The sequence below is a fragment of the Oncorhynchus mykiss genome, chromosome 8 (genome assembly GCF_013265735.2).
Source record: "Oncorhynchus mykiss isolate Arlee chromosome 8, USDA_OmykA_1.1, whole genome shotgun sequence".
Taxonomy (NCBI): domain Eukaryota; kingdom Metazoa; phylum Chordata; class Actinopteri; order Salmoniformes; family Salmonidae; genus Oncorhynchus; species Oncorhynchus mykiss.
In genome coordinates, this window is record NC_048572.1 from 59212434 (window position 1) to 59233530 (window position 21097).

The following is a 21097-nucleotide window of genomic DNA, read 5'->3' on the forward strand; positions in this document are numbered from 1 at the left end:
TCTTGCTGCTGTGATGGCAAGATGTGACCTATGAGGTGCGTGTCACTGTTATTAGGGGGGGGGGGTACTTATATTTGTCCTGTTAGACACAAGTGTGTAATAAAAGTGTTTCTTGCATATCCCAACTCCTCTTGAGACACTTGCAGTGACTTCTCTTACACTCCATTCATTCCAACAGCATGAAACAGTCACAGGAAAGAATTGTGCGCAACAATAAGTGGCCAAGGTGCAATACCGTCACCCAACCACAGGATGCCAGTCATGTACCCATAAATGGAAGAATGTCTCCTGTGAGTGTGGTAATACAGTTGAAGTCAGATGTTTACAAACACTTAAACTTAAAACTCGTTTTTCAACCACTCCACAGATTTCTTGCTAACAAACTATAGTTTTGGAAAGTCGGTTAGGACATCTACTTTGTGCATGACAAGTCATTTTTCTTACAATTGTTTACAGAGAGATGATTTCACTTATAATTCACTGTATCACAATTCCAGTGGGTCAAAGTTTACATACACTAAGTTGACTGTGCCTTTAAACAGCTTGGAAAATTCCAGAAAATGATGTCATGGCTTTAGAAGCTTCTGATAAGCTAATTGACATAATTTGAGTCAATTGGTGTACCTGTGGATGTATTTCAAGGCCTACCTATAAACTCAGTGCCTCTTTGCTTGGCATCATGGGAACATCAAAAGAAAATCAGCCAAGACCTCAGAAAAAATATTGTAGACCTCCACAAGTCTGGTTCATCATTGGGAGCTATTTCCAAACGCCTGAAGGTACCACGTTCATCTGTACAAATAATAGTACGCAAGTATAAACACCATGGGACAACACAGCCGTCATACCGCTCAGGAAGGAGACGCATTCTGTCTCCTAGAGATGAACGTACTTTGGTGCGAAAAGTACAAATCAATCCCAGAACAACACCAAAGGACCTTGTGAAGATGGAGGAAACAGGTACAAAAGTATCTATATCCACAGTAAAACGTGTCCTATATCGACATAACTTGAAAGGCCGCTCAGCAAGGAAGAAGCCACTGCTCCAAAAAGCCAGACTACGGTTTGCAACTGCACATGGCGACAAAGATCGTACTTTGTTGAAGCAGCTTTGGCAGCAATTACAGCCTAGAGTCTTGAGTATGACAAGCTTGGTACACCTGTATTTGGGGAGTTTCTCAAATTCTTCTCTGCAGATCTTCTCAAGCTCTGTCAGGTTGGATGAGGAGCGTCGCTACACAGCTATTTTCAGGTCTCTCCAGAGATCAGTTTCCGGGCCACTCAAAGACATTCAGAGACTTGTCCTAAAGCCACTCCTGCATTGCCTTGGCTGTGTGCTTAGGGTCCTTGTCCTGTTGGAAGGTGAACATTCACCACAGTCTGAGGTCCTGAACAGGTTTTAATCAAGGATCTCTCTCTATTTTGCTCCATTCATCTTTCCCTCAATCCTGACTAGTCTCCCAGTCCCTGCCGCTGAAATAAAGCCAAACTGAAATCTTATCAGAAGCATTTTGGGTAGTTTTCACAGCTTTCTTTTGCCTTACACCCAGTCAAAAGGATGTTATTTAGACATTTTCCACAGAAAATGTCCAGTTTTTGTTATTGCGCCGCGAAAGAACTTCACCGGTCAACTACTTTGAAGCATGAATTCTATTAATTTATGAGAATGCATGTATACAATTATAGACAAGTTGAAACAAATAGCCTACCAAAATGTTGGAAAACATCTAAACCAGACTAAAGAAATATACATCCTATATATAATTATTATTATTTTTTTTCAAAACACTACACTGTCTTTGACTGAAGCCTACAAAGCATTTTCTATATTATCGGGTTAGGGTCAGGCCTCAGATTTTCACATATAGCGGTTATGGATGGGTTATAAGCAACAAAGACACATCCTGCCCAAAGTGGGAGGTTTAAAAAAATATATATACTTAGGTTACCAAAGTTCCAGAGCATGTCTTTAATTGATACCCAGAAATGATTTGATATGGAGATAACTGCTGCATTACTAGAGGAAATATGCCATTTAACAGACCCTTTTACACAAAGCGACTTAGTCAAGCGTGCATACATTTTTACGTATGAATGGCCCCAGGAATCGTCATGTTCTACCAACAGCTAGAGGACCAGATAAGCATCAAGGGTTAACTTCACCCTACTCTTTCCCACTCTACTATGACCACAACATGGAACAACGGGAAGAGACAAAAAAATAAAAAAAAACAAGATACATGCTGGTCCAAACACATAATGCCCTGGGTTTTTATTTTTTTGTGAGAAGATAATTTTTCATTTTGTGGATAAAAAAAAAACAAAACACAATTGATCAATTATGCCATTGGAATGGGCATTCATATTGGTGGTACAACAACAACAACTAACTAGTAGCCTTGTTTAGTACCGTACTCTTCACAGAAGAGAGTACGAGGTATTTCCAAAAGGAAGGCACCCGATACTTGTGGTTCATCTTGGCCTCGCAGCGTTCTGGAGAATTATTATCCTAAAAGCAAAGAAATCTGCCTTTTTATACATGTTTTCTTCTGTTACGTATAAACCGGAATGATACATGTAATCAAGATGTTACTACATTCCTCTACCCGATCGCATTTCATCAACAAGTAACAAAATAATGAAGTCTTTCAACGATGAACATACAATCATCATCATCAGAAACGGAAGGGGGATACAAAAATAATGACATTTTCACAAAATAATTGGGAAAAAAATAAAAATAAGGTACTGATGTGAAAACAAACCAGAGCCCTAAATCATATAAAAGCAGCATTCATCTAAACAAAAAGAGTGCTTAGTTAAGCAGCAGTGACTTCTAGGAACAAGACTTCATTCCCATTGTGTTACTTTGTCTCATGAACAATTTAAAAATGGAAGATCTTAAGTGATTACCCTGACTGACAAACCGATGCCTTAAATCCACACCCACCAACTCTGTATGAATGCATGTCACCATTTGTTTCCACATGATACAATGAACAAAGACAGAGAAGTTCATAGCTACCTAAACCCAGACTACAGCACAGGAACCAATGAGGACAAAAAAAAGAATTACAAAAAATACAACTAACAAAACGTAGAAAAACAAAAACTGTAAACACGGCACAATAAATAGATAAAACAGCAGGTTCCACACCATGCACTGACGTGATGACACTGTTGTACAACTCACACCCACCTCACACTCGAACCAGCTGCAGTTTGTCTTTTTACATTAAAAAAAAATATCCCAAGTGCAAAACATCAAATGAACAATTTCCGTATTCAAGTAACATTATATACAAGGAGGGGGGGGGGGGGGGGGTATTACAAATATCTGGTACTGTACAAATAATTGCCATATTCATAATTACAGATGTTGATATTGCTTATCAACAGTAACAAATAGGAAATGAAAAAAGTACGAGACGACCATTGCAATTAAGTCCCGACCGTCACCATGGAGACAGCGTTGTATGCTGTGTGCGCATTCCACTACCCCTTCCTTGCATTCACAACTCTACGATGCATAGCACCTAAATGAGTTCCCGGGTGAGCCCACAGTCCAGTCCGTGTTCCGAGGTCACGTGACCTCCATAGCCACTGTGTTGTCCAAAATGCTGTTTAGTGCTGGCTTTTCTTGATCCTGATTTTCCCTGGAGGCAAGTGGAGAGAATATGTACAAATCAATCAGACACTGTTCAGTAATACCTACATTAATATTGACTCAGACGGACTCAGGTAATGTTCCTGAATCAGCGGTTTAAGCTACAGTTGTCTGAACACTGTGTAATGGTCCATTTCTATATACTTCATCCGTGTCCCAAATGGACCCTATTCCCTATATAGTACTACTTCAGACAACAGCCCCATCAGAGCCCTGGTGAATAGTGCACTATAAAAAGGGAGTAGGGTGCCATTTGGAAAAACAGACACTCATCCTGTTCCTCCCCCTCTCTCACCTTGGCACCAGGTCCATTGACGGGGTGTTTGTGGAGACCTTAGGCATTTGACAGTTAGCGGTGGCAGCCAACTTTAAGGCAGATGACGACACGGTAACGGGAGAGTGGCTTAGCGTCCGGGGTATGTGGCGCTTGGTGAGGAGTCCCCCGGGGGAGGACATGCTCAGACGGAGGTTGTTGTTGTTGTTGTTCCCCATCAGGACCTGAGTGGTGGTGCCGTTGTTGCTGGGCAACAGGAAGGGGAAGGAGGGGGTAGTGGTGGTCAGAGGGGTAGGGGTGGAGGTGGGGGCAGCAGACGACGGGGATGCTGTGCTAGTGAGGTGAAAGCCCTTGTAGACACCTGTAGGAAGGGAAGACAGACAACAAAATCACTTCATGTGCATGGTCCTAGCAGAAGCTATACAAGCAGCTTCTCCTTTGATCAGTTCCAACCTTTTACGTTTGCTTCTGTGAAAGCCCTGCATTTAATTCAAAACGCACTTGCACATCAGAGGTTACTTGTTGCAGGTGCGTGGGAATAATTTGATGATATCTTGATGAAAACTTGCACACTGCGCTTACCAGATTCACTTGTGTTTATTTAGCCTATATACACCGCGCCTCATGACCTTTGTCAGAGCGTTCAAAGTCCTGTGTGCAATTTTCTCTTCTCTTTGATGCTCTGCTTTAAAAAAGTGTACTTATTTAACCTGCTAAGGCATTACCCTTTTACAATAACCACCTGACCACAACAAATGCTTGGGTGCAGTGTTAACCTGAGGGTGGAAGGACCCCGTTGACCCCGCTGCCCGGTCCACCCTCATCCTTGGTCTTCAAGGCCAGAAGCTGGTCTGTGGTCACCAGGGCAGAGGCAGCAAACTGGGCACAGGCACAATCTAACGTCTTGGACACCAAAACCTGGTAGAGGAGGAGAACAACGTTTTAACACCATGCTGAAAAGACAGAATGACAGAGCGAGAGAGGTCATAGGGCTGTATCAAACATCTCAGAGGAGGAGTGCTGATCTAGGACCAGGTCTCTCCTATCCATTGAATCTTATTCATTTTGATCTAAAAAGGCAAAACGAATCCTGGATCAGCGCTCGTATTCTGAGCCACTGAGAATACCAGCCCAGGTCAGAGAGCGGGCTAACTAACCTGCGTGCTGTTGGTAGTGGTGCTGTTGGCTTGCAGTTGCTGTTGGATCTGCTCCAGCTGCTGTTTCTGCATCAAGGCCAGCTGCTCCTGATGCTGCTGGTATTGTTGGGCGGTAAAAGCTGCAGGGGAGACAGAGGAGAACAGGTCACACACAGACCAGTCACATCAATTTGGGATGCATCCCAAAATGGCACCCTATTAGGAAAGTATTCAAACCCCTTGAGTTTTTCCCTATTTTGTTACAGCACAGCCTTATTCAAAATTGATTAAAATTCCCCCCCCACCACAATATCCCATAATGACAAAGCAAAAACAGTATATTTTATTTTAGCAAATGTATTTAAAAAAAATGAAATATCATATTTACATAACTATTCAGACCCTTCACGCAGTAATTTGTTGAAGCACCTTTGTCAGTGATTACAGCCTCAAGTCTTCTTGGGTATGTTGCTACAAGCTTGGCACATCTGTATTTGGGGAGTTTCTCCCATTCTACTCTGCAGATCCTCTCAAGCTCAGTCAGGTTGGGTGGGGAGCCACGCTGCACAGCTATTTTCAGGTCTCTCCAGAGATGTTCAAATCAGGTTCAAGTCCGGGCTCTAGCTGGGCCACTCATGGACATTCAGAGACTTTTATCCCAAAGCCACTCATGCGTTGTCTTGGCTGTGTGCTTAGAGTCGTTGTCTTGCTGGACGGTGAACCTTCGCCCCAGTCTGAGGTCCTGAATGCTCTGGGGCAGGTTTATATCAAGGATCTGGGGGGGCTACTTGGCTCATCGCGCTCTAAAGACGGGCCGGGCACCTGCAGGCTAACCTCGGGCATCAGGTAAATGGTGTTTCCTCTGACACATTGGTGCGGCTGGCTTCTGGTTTAAGCAGGCGGGTATTAAGAAGCGCGGTTTGGCGGGTCATATTTCGGAGCTCGCATGACTCCACCTTCGCCTCCCGAGCCCGTTGGGTTGCAGCAATGAGACAAGATTTAAATTGGGGAGAAGGGGGTAAAAAATAAAACAAATGGGAGGCCACTGTGTTCTTGGGGACCTTGAATGCTGCTGAAATGTTTTGGTAACCTTCCCCAGATCTGTGCCTCAACATTCCTTTAACCTCATGGCTTTATTTTTGCTCTGACATGCACTGTCAACTGTGGGACCTTAAAACCTGTTTTCGCTTTGTCATTATGGGGTATTGATGAGGACATTTTATTTAATACATTTTAGAATAAGGCTGTAACGTAACAAAATGTGGAGAAAGTCAAGGGGTCTGAATACTTTCCCAAGGCATTTAGAGCACAATTGTTTTTTACCAAGGCCTATCTATGCACTACAGGGCTCAACATTTTACACTCGTCCTCTTGCCGGACAAAAACAATATTAGATTTAAGTTGTCCATTCGAATGGACAAGTAAATTAATTATATAGATATATATATATACACATATATACATATACATACACAGTGCCTTGCGAAAGTATTCGGCCCCCTTGAACTTTGCGACCTTTTGCCACATTTCAGGCTTCAAACAAAGATATAAAACTGTATTTTTTTGTGAAGAATCAACAACAAGTGGGACACAATCATGAAGTGGAACGACATTTATTGGATATTTCAAACTTTTTCAACAAATCAAAAACTGAAAAATTGGGCGTGCAAAATTATTCAGCCCCCTTAAGTTAATACTTTGTAGCGCCACCTTTTGCTGCGATTACAGCTGTAAGTCGCTTGGGGTATGTCTATCAGTTTTGCACATTGAGAGACTGACATTTTTTCCCATTCCTCCTTGCAAAACAGCTCGAGCTCAGTGAGGTTGGATGGAGAGCATTTGTGAACAGCAGTTTTCAGTTCTTTCCACAGATTCTCGATTGGATTCAGGTCTGGACTTTGACTTGGCCATTCTAACACCTGGATATGTTTATTTTGAACCATTCCATTCTAGATTTTGCTTTGTGTTTTGGATCATTGTCTTGTTGGAAGACAAATCTCCGTCCCAGTCTCAGGTCTTTTGCAGACTCCATCAGGTTTTCTTCCAGGATGGTCCTGTATTTGGCTCCATCCATCTTCCCATCAATTTTAACCATCTTCCCTGTCCCTGCTGAAGAAAAGCAGGCCCAAACCATGATGCTGCCACCACCATGTTTGACAGTGGGGATGGTGTGTTCAGCTGTGTTGCTTTTACGCCAAACATAACGTTTTGCATTGTTGCCAAAAAAGTTCAATTTTGGTTTCATCTGACCAGAGCACCTTCTTCCACATGTTTGGTGTGTCTCCCAGGTGTCTTGTGGCAAACTTTAAACGACACTTTTTTATGGATATCTTTAAGAAATGGCTTTCTTCTTGCCACTCTTCCATAAAGGCCAGATTTGTGCAATATACGACTGATTGTTGTCCTATGGACAGTCTCCCACCTCAGCTGTAGATCTCTGCAGTTCATCCAGAGTGATCATGGGCCTCTTGGCTGCATCTCTGATCAGTCTTCTCCTTGTATGAGCTGAAAGTTTAGAGGGACGGCCAGGTCTTGGTAGATTTGCAGTGGTCTGATACTCCTTCCATTTCAATATTATCGCTTGCACAGTGCTCATTGGGATGTTTAAAGCTTGGGAAATCTTTTTGTATCCAAATCCGGCTTTAAACTTCTTCACAACAGTATCTCGGACCTGCCTGGTGTGTTCCTTGTTCTTCATGATGCTCTCTGCGCTTTTAACAGACCTCTGAGACTATCACAGTGCAGGTGCATTTATACGGAGACTTGATTACACACAGGTGGATTGTATTTATCATCATTAGTCATTTAGGTCAACATTGGATCATTCAGAGATCCTCACTGAACTTCTGGAGAGAGTTTGCTGCACTGAAAGTAAAGGGGCTGAATAATTTTGCACGCCCAATTTTTCAGTTTTTGATTTGTTAAAAAAGTTTGAAATATCCAATAAATGTCGTTCCACTTCATGATTGTGTCCCACTTGTTGTTGATTCTTCACAAAAAAATACAGTTTTATATATTTATGTTTGAAGCCTGAAATGTGGCAAAAGGTCGCAAAGTTCAAGGGGGCCGAATACTTTCGCAAGGCACTGTATATTAGTAACCCATGCTGGTTGATGCAACTTTAGATCTCTCAATTTCTAAACAGATGACTTCATCGGTCACATGATCATGCTCACGCGTGCTGTGCGCTTTTGAGAATGGCGTTTTCCCGCTATTGCATTTTGGACAATCACACGTATCCTATAGCCATGTGTGCATTGATGAGCTTATAATATGAAGAAATAAAACAGTCAACATTTTAAGCTAAACTCTCTGATCTGTTGCGTCAGCCTCAATGCCTTTTCAAAAAACAGAAATGTATGTGCCTGTGGTTGTATTCATTTTGGATCAGTCGTCCCAGTCTGTTTAACCATAGAAATATTTCAATCGGCCCAGGGACGACGGGACGCCCTTAAATTCGAGCCCTGGAGGGGGCATAAAAGTATTTGGTAGTAATTGTAATGTTGCAATATTTCTAGAAGTCTTGGAGAAGCTTTAAAAAAAAAGGGAAGTGTTTTATTTTGAGACAGGCTTGAATAAGCAAAGAGGAGTGTTTTCTACATTTCTTGTAAAAAAAGATAATGCATTTTGTTTTGTAAAGTGGCATCCTTGTATCATGAGCTTTTGGACAAGTAAAAAATGTTATTTTAAAATCTGTCCTACTTGTCCCAAGTGGCTAAAGGTTAATGCCCTGCATTATAAGGAATAGGGTGGTGTTTGGGAGGCAACCTGTGGGGGGACGTAATAGCCAGGAGAGTTAAGGGACTAGGGGGAAGGGTAGAAGACAGAGCCTGGCTGAAGGTCCATTTTGTGGCTTTTAACGCTCACTGAGGCCCCGAGCTGAGATACACACAGCTGTGGTCAGCAGCAAGTCTGTGTTCTGCCCTCTCAGCACTGACCCTATCCGCCGAAGGGTTAAGATCAGGAGGCCAACCAAACACCACATTTCCCTATAGAGAATAAACTATTTGATCATTCAACCACACAGTACCATAAAAATCAGTCCATCTTTAAAACCAAAGCCTTCCAATATCAACAAATCTCTTCCCAATCACTCAACTGACATGTAATGAAAATTCTGGAAGAAATCAATAGGCTGACATTTCAGAGGGTTTTTTAGATTAAAATGGGGCTTAGGCTGACAGAATATTTTAGAGGCCCTCCTGTTGGCCACAGGAGCAAATTTCCTGCAATTCCACACATTTTCCCACGTGGCGAAAATACCATTTTAAAGCTAATGTCCTGCAATTCTACACATTTTGCCACATGGCGAAAATACCATTTTAAAGCTAATGTCCTGCAATTCTACACATTTTGCCACATGGCGAAAATACAATTTTAAAGCTAATGTCCTGCAATTCTACACATTTTGCCACATGGCGAAAATACCATTTTAAAGCTAATGTCCTGCAATTCTACACATTTTGCCACATGGCGAAAATACCATTTTAAAGCTAATGTCCTGCAATTCTACACATTTTGCCATGGCTTATGCCATTCCGAGTGACTCAAACATAACAAAACCCATGACAAAAATAAGCCTGAATGTATTATTTGGGGAACTTTAGATACTCCTTGACTGTTTAGCTTTTATTTTGGTGATTGTTAATTCTCAAAGATGATCTTATTTTTAAAAAATGTATTCAAAAAAATAAAAATAAACTTTGTCATTTAACTTTGCACTTTTTGGGGGGTTTGGACATAGGTGGCCCGAAAAAAACCTCCTCGGACTGAGATCACTGTGAGCGGTGACATCAAGCCAACAAAGGGTTACATTTGTATGCATGTGAAATGGTATTACTCTGAAAACAGTTTGACAATTGGGGAACTCATTCACACTGATGCCCCAAGACAATAGTAGAAAGGAGACAATGGCTGCGTCCCAAGCGAAACCTTAATCACTTTATAGTGACCATGGCCTATATCGGGAATCGGGTGCCATTTGGTACGCAGACGATACTTTATATTCAGAGCAGCGTCCCCTCCACGTCTGTCCACCCACAGAATATATTTATCACATACATTTTTAATTGACTGCTGCTGGCCGGGGGAAACGCAACGCCACATGAATTCTAAACATTACAGCCATTCAAAATGTCACACTCATGAAGAAAGGAATTGATAACATTGTCCCCACCTCAAAAGGAACAAGAAAATGTTTTATTTCCCTTGGGTTAACTAAGTTAAGGTCCCAAATGTCCCCCTTTTCCCTATATAGTGCCCTATGTTTGACTAGACCTTATGAGTGCTAGTGCATTATATAGGGAATAGGGTGCCATTTGGGAAGTGCCTATAAATTCAACACACACACACACACACACACACACACACACACACACACACACACAAAAGCAGGGGTGGCAGGGAGAGAGAATTGATCTAACACAATGTCTTCAATAATTTCATGATTTTCCAATTACCTTTCTCAAACACCTACCAAAGTAAAGGTTTGCTCTTTTTATATAGCTCCTGCTAGCTAGACAAACCATGATTCAGTGCCTTTCATCTGGGATGTGGAATGGAGGTGTGTGTTAGAGGTCGACCGATTGGGATTTTTCAACGCTGATACCGATTATTGGAGGACAAAAAAAAAAATATATATATATATATATATATACATACACACACACACACTGTAATAATGACAATTGCAACAATACTAAATGAACAATTAACACTTATTTTAACATAATATAATAAATAAATAAAATCAATTTAGTCTCAAATAACATGAATGATGAATGTTGGAAAAAAAACAAAGTTCTATATGCAGGAAATCCTATTTTAATAATGGGCATGGTAAGAATTGACTACCAAAGTGCGAGTCATAATTCCCATGACACCTAGAAAAATCTGAAAAGCGATTCCTTCATTCCTTTATTCTATAGGATATTTTTAGATTCACTTAAAATAAGGTCTGTGTTTCGTGTAGGCTTACACCACCTTGACAATGTTATAATTGTGTAGATATCCATAGGACAAGGTAACTCTGATCAATATTGGCTAAATATAAGCGAAGATACAAAAATTTGTAGAGTGGATTTATGAAAATATGTTGACAAACGTTACCTTATCCTAGTGAGATTTACACATGTATCAAAACGCTGAGGCGTTTAAGCTTGCACGAAACACAGACCTTATTTGAAGTAGATCAAGACATTCTCTATGGAAGACATTAATGGTAAAATAACGAAGGAACCCCTTTCAAGTTCAGCCGCAAGTTATTACAGGAATTATAACGCGTTGACTATTTCTCTCTAAACCATATACCTTTGACTATTACGAGCCGGCTGCTGCCTACTAGCCACCCCTCAGTCAGACTGCTCTATCAAATATCAAATCATAGACTTAACTATAATAAACACACAGAAATACAAGCCTTAGTTTCTGGATTTGACCTATCACCTCGAAAACAAAACGTTTATTCCGTTCCGTATTTTATCTAACGGGTGGCATCCATGAGTCTAAATATTCCTGTTACATTGCACAACCTTCAATGTTATGTCATAATTACGTAAAATTCTGGCAAATTAGTTCGCTAAGAGCCAGGCCGCCCAAACTGTTGCATATACTCTGACTCTGCATGCAATGAACGCAAGAGGTGACAATTTCAGCTGGTTAATATTGCCTGCTAACCTGGATTTCTTTTAGCTAAATATGCAGGTTTAAAAATATATACCTGTGTATTGATTTGAAGAAAGGCATTGATGTTTATGGTTAAGTATATCATTGGAGCAACGACAGTCGTTGATTGATTGTTTTTTATAAGATAAGTTTAATGCTTGCTAGCAACTTACCTTGGCTTACTGCATTCGCGTAACAGGCAGGCTCCTCGTGGAGTGCAATGTAATCAGGTGGTTAGAGCATTGGACTAGTTAACTGTAAATGTGCAAGATTGGATCCCCCGAGCGGACAAGGTAAAAATCTGTCGTTCTGCCCCTAAACGAGGCAGAACGTTCCAGGCCGTCATTTGAAAATAAGAATGTGTTCTTAGCTGACTTGCCTAGTTAAATAAAGGTGTAAAAAAAAACACTAAAAAATAAATAGGTAAAATCCGCGCTCAAAAATACCGATTTCCAATTGTTATGAAAACTTGAAATCGGCCCTAATTAAAATCGGCCATTCCGATTAATCGGTTGACCTCTAGTGTGTGTGTCTATGGTACGGTGTATGTGAGTGAGAACAACCCCGGGCTCTACTCACCAGCTGTGGGGGCCGGGGGGCCAGCTCCTCTCAGGGGGCCAGTGGTACCAGCCAGGGTAGAGGTGATGCGACTCAGGCCCCTGCCCAGCCTCCTGAACAAGGGGTCTGTGACCACGTTGTCCTCGTCATGTAGTGATAGTGTCCGGGGCCTAAAGTGCCTCCATCGGCTCGACTTAATGTTCAACAGTATCTGACTGAGGTCTGCAGAAGAGGATGAATAAGAAGAGGTTCTGTCCGAGGTATTTGTTTGTGAGGTACTAGCAAACTTGTCTGTGACTGGAGAGTGGGGCGGCAGGTCAAGCATTTCAGAGTCCAGCCCATGAAATACATTGTCAAAGTCTGTGTGCGCCCTGTCCAGCAAAACCCTGAGGGAAAGAGGAGGGGGAAGTGTTTAGTCCTTCTGTTAGCCACGCAATTCATTCATGCTATTGGTCCCAGAAAACTAGAATTTTATTCTCATGGGTGGTCAGTACTAGCATCCATAGCTCAGTCTATGAATTGGAGACTAGTTGCATTGCTCCTGCCCCATCACTCAGCTTTTTACTAAAATATTGGCGGGGGTGGACTGCTTGGATGTTTGAATCCCAGATTGCCCCTTTAACTCTGAAGTAACCTACCTTCCCCCTCGTCCCAGGCGTCGTCGCGCCATGCCCAGGCAGCGTGGTGGCACGGTGAGGGTGGTGAGGCAGTAGCGGTAACGAGTGTCTCCCATTCCGCCCTCTGACGGACTGACCCACGGCCAGCTGCCCCCGTGGTCCAATTGAGACTGGGGACAGACAAGAGGAGCCATTAGATATGACAGGAGTTATGAAACATGGCCAGACAGTATGCCACTGGGACTATATGGGAATGTGTGTGCTCACTTCAGCTGTGTTTCTGTTTTGAAGTACGTTGTATTGTAATTGATTGATTGTGCATTTTGTAAAAATCTTCAATAAAGTTAATGTATGGAGTCGTCTATACTCACGGCATAATATTGACAGCCTGCTTTCCTCCGGAAGGCAAAAGAACCGTCTGGGTCGTTCTCCTCCTCAGCTTCTGAGGAACCTGAGTGCATCTAGAGAGGAGTAAAGGGAGAGAGACCAGTCAGTCACAGGTCACCAACAGGGCCATTTTTAGGATTAACAGATTTCCACCACAGATGTCCAAGGCCCAATCCTAAAGCGACCCCAAAGCCCTTGTGGAGATCTGAGAAGATTTGTAAGGTGAAAATAATCATAGCCATAGCGCCACCATCCTCTTTGATGGGCTAAGTCAGGGTTTCCCGAACTCTGTCCTCGGGACCCCACGGGGTGGAAGTTCTGTTCAAATAATCATCCAGCTTTGATCATTTGAATCAGCTGTGTCGTGTTGCTTATACCAATCAAATCCTCTCAGATCTCTAATTGCCTCGGGGTCCATTTGGGAGACAGCCCGAGTCAAATCGCTCTGCTTACCTGGGAGTGCAGCTCGTCATCTGAGCTGGGGAAGTCATACTGGTGGACATCCTTAGCATTGAACACAGAGGGACCAGAGTGGTGGAGGGCAGCAGCTGACAGGGGTAAGACTTTAGGCTTCTTCTCATACTTCCTCTTCTGCCTGACGACCTCGGTCTTCTCCGGCTAGAAGGGAGGGAAGGACCCAGACACATTTGGTCACTTACTTGCAGTCTAATATTTCAGGAGAATACCTTCAAGACATTGGCCCGTATTCACCAAGTATATCCGAGTAGAGCTGCTGATCTAGGATCAGGTCTCCTTTATCCATATGATCTTATTCATTGGGCTCTAAAAGGCCAAACTGATCCTAGCTCTAGCAGTCTACAGTAGAAGGCGGAAGTTTACATACACCTTAGCCAAATACATTCAAACTCAGTTTTTTTTATTTCTGACATTTAATCCTAGTAGAAATTCCCTGTTTTAGGTCAGTTAGGATCACCACTTTATTTTAAGAATGTGAAATGTCAGAATAATAGTAGAGAATGATTTAGTTCAGATGTTATTTCTTTCATCACATTCCCAGTGGGTCAGAAGTTTCATACACTCAATTAGTATTTGGTAGCATTGCCTTTAAATTGTTTAACTCAAATCAAATGTATTTATATAGCCTTTCGTACATCAGCTGATATCTCAAAGTGCTGTACAGAAACCCAGCCTAAAACCCCAAACAGCAAGCAATGCAGGTGTAGAAGCACGGTGGCTAGGAAAAACTCCCTAGACTGGCCAAAACCTAGGAAGAAACCTAGAGAGGAACCAGGCTATGAGGGGTGGCCAGTCCTCTTCTGACTGTGCCGGGTGGAGGTTATAACAGAACATGGCCAAGATGTTCAAATGTTCATACATGACCAGCATGGTCAAATAATAATAATAATCACAGCAGTTGTCGAGGGTGCCGCAAGTCAGCACCTCAGGAGTAAATGTCAGTTGGCTTTTCATAGCCAATCATTATGGGGTATCTCTACCACTCCTGCTGTCTTTTAACTTGGGTCAAACGTTTTGGGTAGCCTTCCACAAGCATGCCACAAAAAGTTGGGTGAATTTTGCCCCTTCCTCCTGACAGAGCTGGTGTAACAGGTGAGTCAGGTTTGTAGGCCTCCTTGCTCACACATGCTTTTTCAGTTCTGCCCAAAAATGTTCTATAGGATTGAGGTCAGGGCTTTGTGATGGCCACTCCAATACCTTGACTTTGTTTTTAAGCCATCTTGCCACAACTCTAAAGTCTTGGCTGATTTCTTTTGATTTTCCCATGATGTCAAGCAAAGAGGCATGGAGTTTGAAGCATTTCGCTACACTCGAATTAACATCTGCTAACCATGTGTATGTGACAAATAAAATTAGATTTTAATTTGATTTGGAAGTATGCTTGGGGTCATTGTCCATTTGGAAGACTCATTTGCGACCAAGCTTTAACTTCCTGACTGATGTCTTGAGATGTTGCTTCAATATATCCACATACTTTCCCTTCGTCATGATGCCATCTATTTTGTGAAGTGCACCAATCACCCCTGCAGCAAAGCACCTCCACAACATGATGCTGCCACCCCCGTGCTTCATGGTTGGGATGGTGTTCTTCGGCTTGTAAGCCTCCCCCTTTTTCCTCCAAACATGACGGTCATTATGGCCATACAATTCTACAATTCAATTCAAAAAGTACGATCTTTGTCCCCATGTGCAGTTGCAAACCGTAGTCTGGCTTTTTTATTGCAGTTTTGGAGCCGTGGCTTCTTCCTTGCTGAGCGGCCTTTCAGGTTATGTCGATATTGGACTCGTTTTACTGTGGATATAGATACTTTTGTACCCGTTTCCTCCAGCATCTTCACATTGTCCTTTGCTGTTGTTCTGAGATTGATTTGCACTTTTCACACCAAAGTACGTTAATCTCTAGGAAACAGAACGCGTCTCCTTCCTGAACGGTATGACGGCTGTGTGGTCCCATGGTGTTTATACTTGCGTACTATTATTTGCACAGATGAGGCATTTGGAAATTGATCCCAAAGATGAATCAGAGTTGTGAAGGTCTACAATATTTTTTCTGAAGTCTTGGCTGATTTCTTTTGATATTCCCATTATGTCAAGCAGAGGCACAGAGTTTGGAGGTAGGCCTTGAAATACATCCACAGGTACACCAATTGACTCAGATCATGTCAATTAGGCTTTAAAGCCATGACATCATTTTCTGGAATTTTCAAAGCTGTTTAAAGGCACAGTCAACTTAGTGTATGTAAACTTCTGACCCACTGGAATTGTGATACAGTGAATTATAAGTTAAATAATCTGTCTAAACAATTGTTGGAAAAATTACTTGCGTCACGCACAAAGTAGATGTCCTAACCGGCTTGCCAAAACTATAGTTTGTTAACAAGACATTTGTAGAGTGGTAAAAAACAAGTTTTAATGACTCCAACCTAAGTGTATGTAAACTTCCGGCATCAACTGTATATGAATATGGGCCATTGAGGTCACCCTCTTGCTCTGTTGCCATCTCCCTCTCTCACCTTGGACTTGTACTCCTTGAGGTCCATGTGGTCCTGATGTCTGTACTGGTTGCTGTTGGTCAGCGGCACCAGAGGGATAATATGGGCAGGCTTGTCCAGTGCACGCTGGGCCAGCACTTCAGCCATGATCTCACCACCAAAGTCGGACATGCCGTTCCTGGAGGGGCATTGGTCAAAGGCAAGATATAATCAAGCATTTGAAAAACAACTGGATCTCAAGCAAACCGTCAGCCACTATCAAAACCCAATTTAAAACATTGTTTAACTAAATGATCGAAGGCTAACTCTCTTAAATGGATCAGAACCATTCCTATACAGTAGTACCAGAGATCCTATAGGTCAAATTGATGGTTGGCTAGCTAGCTAACAAAACACTGAGCAGACACATCTACAAATGCATTGTTTTATACAATACAATTTGATCAGTTTCTAGAATTGAAAGCTTTCCTGACCAAGATGTCTGGCATCCTAGCAACATGCCTTTAAAAACAACCTCTGTGTCTCTGAGTAGTACCCACCTCTTCTCTACAATCTCCAGGGTGAGGTGCAGCAGCTCTCTCTTGCTCTTCTCCCTCCTCTTGATCATCTCCAGGATGGTGACGGCTCGGCTCAGGTCCCTCCGCAGCTTCAGCATTTTCTCATAACCAGCCTCCTCGTTCTTACGGTTCTGAGGTGAGCAATTTCACCATTAAATTGACAGTCACCTGCTGTAAACAACCTAGCGTAGGCCTCTATTTAGTTGAAATGAAAATGTGTAGGGGTATTGGTACATACCACACACTTGGGGCCAGTTTCCTGGACACAGATAAAGCCTAGTCCTGAACTAAAAAGCATGCTCCATGGGAATTTCCATTGACCGAGACTAGGCTTTATCCGTGTCCGGGAAACAGGCCCTTAGTGTTTACCTGAGTTGGGTCAACTAGCCCCTATATGCTCTGGTCTAGAGGTGGGATCCTACCTTTCTGGTCTGCATCTTCTCCGTCCTCCTGCGGAAGGCCACATAGGGGTCTGAGGTGCTGGATCCGTCCCTCTTCTCCTGCTTCACAGTGGGGTGCAGCGTGCCGTGCTTGTTGTTTTTCCTCTTCCTGGTCCAGTAGTCAAACACCTCCTTGATCAGCTCGTCATCCTCCTTCAGCAGCAGCTTGGCCTCCTGCAGGCTCACCGCCTGACAGGGGGAAGAGGGGAGGGAGGGTCACATTTTGGAAGAGGCAGGGTCACTGTCATGACTTAACCCAAAGATTCTCAGGACTCTAGACGCTATTAACTTAAAATGACAATGACTAGTTCCAGTTTAACAACGCTTACTGCACCGTATTTCCACAGTACATGGTTGCCATTGCAATCAGACCAGGTCCATCAACACCGAGACTACCGCGCAGGCATACTAATAACATAGCACCGTAATAACAGAAATAGAGAGACACTTAAAACATGAACTTAAGACGCCACCATGAGTAACTAAAAAGAGTATCTCATGTACACCGCCTGGACAGGATGCTAGGCTGATGCTACGAGTACCTATTGTGGGCTACTCTCTCTTCTCCCATCTAAGCCAAGTGCATGTGATTGGGATATGAGGGTTGGGGGTGGGTGCCCAGATTAGCACGATATAAGAAATAGGGTGCCATTTGGGATACAGGATCCAAGGCTTACCTGCTGCCCACTGCCTTTCTCCAGTCGGTCGATCATCTCCTCAAACTGTAAAAAGGTGATCTCCATCTTCTTCTTCAGTTTGTGAACAAAGGCCTCATCCTCTGTGTCCAGGTCATAGTCCGGCTGCTCCGTGTCCAGGCTGAAAGCTACAGAGAGAGACAGAGAGAGAGAGTTTAGACATGAGGATGTCAGTGTCCCGGCTTAAAGCTAAAGAGAAGGGAGAAAGCGAAATGGATCCTGGGAGCCATTTTAAATCCCCATCGTGATGTCAAACCCGCAAGAGATTCATGCTGCTCAGCGTAAATGTTCTGGTTCGGTTTTCAAGAATTATAAACCACTTGATAAAGAGGCTCGTGCTAGCAAAAGCTACGCGTCCATGACGCACGTCCCCAGTGTAACTCTCCTGTTACCACTGACCAAACGCTAATGTGAAATTCCATTTCAAGAGTTCAGATAAAGATTTTCAAAATTGCATGCGTCTCAGAGCTTAAATTAGGATCATGTCTACTGTGCTAAGACCAAAACAATAAAAAATAACAGATAGGGATGCACGATATATCAGTGAACATATTGGAATCGGCCGATATTAGCTGTCTAGTTTAACGCCGATGTCAAACTGACGTGCATACCAATATAACATTGGAACATGACGTAATAACGCCACGTAAAATGTTGCTCTACACGTGCAACACAGCATTCCTAACCTAGTCCACACAACGTCTGCTGTGTGGATTGAGCAGTCAACAAGTCGAGCAGTCATTTGAAAGAGTAAGAACATTTCAGCGAGACAACTCAAAAGTCGAAATCCATTAAAGCCAAGATGATGGAATTCATTGCCCTTGACAATAAACCGTTCTCGTGTGGGTGATGTTGGCTTTCGTGACTGGTCGAGCACCGGTACACACTATCAAGTGCGCTATTTTTAGGTGACCGCAATTTCTGGGCGATTTCTCAGCCAAACGTGAAGAACAAACGGAGCTATTTCGCCTACAAAAAATAATCTTTTGGGAAAAAACTTTGGCTGTCTACCTGGGAGTCACGTGAGTGAAAAGATCCGAAGTTCATCAAAAGTAAACGATTTAAATTTGATTGCTTTTCTGATTTCCGTGACAAGTTTGCCTGCTGCTAAGCAAGGCATAATGCTATGCTAGGCTATGATAAACTTACACAAATGCTTGTCTAGCGTTGGCTGTAAAGCATATTTTGAAAATCTGAGATGACAGGGTGATTAATATATTTCACTTGTGATTTTCATGAATAGGAATATTTTCTAGTAAGATTTATGTCCGTTGCGTTATGCTAATTAGTGTCAGATGATGATAACGGTCCCGTTCACGGGCTGGGTGTCACTACAGGTTAATCAAATAAGAACGGTCTTATAAATTAGGGTTATTTTAGATGACACCAGCTATATAGCTTGATTACAAGTGAGTGTAATCAATGTGAAATAACTACGGAAAAAATGTATGAACGCGTCAAATTATGTGCCGTAGTGTCATGTTCAGGTCCTGATTGGTCAACAAGTTTATTTGACAAGTCAAATAGTGTTATTTGACGTGCATCTTTTTTGACACGCAAAGACCCAAAAGTATTTCCATCGAAATCCTGGTTGAGAATGAACAACGAAACAGCACAGCAAGTAAGTGAAAGAAGTAGGTTTGATTATGTTTTACAGGTAATGGGGACATACAGTTGAAGTCAGAAGTTCACATACACTTAGGTTGGAGTCATTAAAACTCGTTTTTCAACCACTCCAATCTTCTTGTTAACAAACTATAGTTTTGACAAGATGGTTTGGACATCTACTTTGTGCATGACACAAGTCATTTTTCCAACAATTGTTTACAGACAGATTATTTCACTTATAATTCACTGTAATATTAATTCCAGTGGGTCAGAAGTTTATACACTAAGTTGACTGTGCCTTTAAACGGCTTGGGAAATTCCAGAAAATTATGTCATGGCTTTAGAAGCTTTTGCTAGACTAATTGACATCATTTGAGTCAATTGGAGGTGTACCTTTGGATGCATTTCAAGGCCTACCTTCAAACTCAGTGCCTCTTTGCTTGACATCATGGGAAAAATCAAAAGAAAACAGCCAAGACCTCCGAAAAAAGTTTTAGACCTCCACAAGTCTGGTTCATCCTTGGGAGCAATTTCCAAATGCCTGAAGGTACCACGTTCATCTGTACAGACAATAGTACGCAAGTATAAACACCATGGGACGACAGAGCCGTCATACCGCTCAGGAAGGAGACGCAATCCCAGAACAGCAGCAAAGGACCTTGTGAAGATGGAGGAAACAGGTACAAAAGTATCTATATCCACAGTAAAACGAGTCCTATATCGACATAACCTGAAAGGCCGCTCAGCAAGGAAGAAGCTACTTCTCCAAAACCACCATTAAAAAAAAATCCAGACTACGGTTTGCAACTGCACATGGGGACAAAGATTGTACTTTTTGGAGAAATGTCCTCTGGTCTGATGAAACAAAAATAGAACTGTTTGGCCATAATGACCATCGTTATGTTTGGAGGAAAAAGGGGGAGGCTTGCAAGCCGAAGAACACGACCATTTAACTGTAAATGCCATCAAAATAACTTTTTGGCCAAAGTGGTGTGTGTATGTAAACTTTATTTAACTAGGAAAGTCAGTTAAAAACAAATTCTTATTTACAATGACGGCCTACCCCGGACGACGCTGGACCAATTCTTTACCTCCCAATCACGGCCGGATATGATACAGCCTGGATTCGAACCAGGGACTGTAGTGATGCCTCTTGCACTGAGATGCAGTGCCTTAGACCGCTGCGTCCATGTATGTGTGTGTTAACTATTCAACTGTACTAGAATGCTTAATAAGGCAGCAACATTTTTTAAATATCAGCAATGTCATATTTCTGCATCACTCGTAACAGAGCAATGTACAATACAGAGAATTTTGGTAAACAAGGAATTTATGGTAAGCGCATGGAGGCCACCATCTTTATCCTCCTTCACTATTCTGACCAAAGCTACAGCTGTATTGATTGGGGGTAAAGTGATTACTTTACATTTGGTTGGTTAAGCAAATCTGAGCAGAATCAAGCTAGAGGAACATAGAAATTCATGGCAGTCATTCTAGGCAACTGCATTTAAATTTTGTCAATGACA

The 21097-nt window shown here is 42.4% G+C and overlaps 1 protein-coding gene across 3 annotated transcripts in view; it reads right to left on the bottom strand.

Moving 5' to 3' along the window:
* Positions 1-1960: 1960 nt before the first annotated feature.
* LOC110530239 (enhancer of polycomb homolog 1) overlaps positions 1961-21097 on the bottom strand; it is a 34476-nt gene continuing 15339 nt past the window's right edge. For 2 of the 3 annotated variants that reach the window (XM_021613139.2, XM_021613138.2), the window contains 12 exons: positions 17946-18091; positions 17251-17457; positions 16811-16959; positions 16293-16449; positions 13756-13920; positions 13287-13376; positions 12937-13085; positions 12320-12684; positions 5099-5217; positions 4718-4859; positions 3963-4302; positions 1961-3656 (listed from right to left, as the gene is read on the bottom strand). In XM_021613139.2, the coding sequence (XP_021468814.2) occupies positions 3584-3656; positions 3963-4302; positions 4718-4859; positions 5099-5217; positions 12320-12684; positions 12937-13085; positions 13287-13376; positions 13756-13920; positions 16293-16449; positions 16811-16959; positions 17251-17457; positions 17946-18091 (2102 nt within the window). In that variant the 3' untranslated portion in view covers positions 1961-3583. Of the gene's footprint in view, positions 3657-3962; positions 4303-4683; positions 4860-5098; positions 5218-12319; positions 12685-12936; positions 13086-13286; positions 13377-13755; positions 13921-16292; positions 16450-16810; positions 16960-17250; positions 17458-17945; positions 18092-21097 lie in introns of those variants that run through there. The other variant, XM_036985813.1, reaches the window with a different exon arrangement.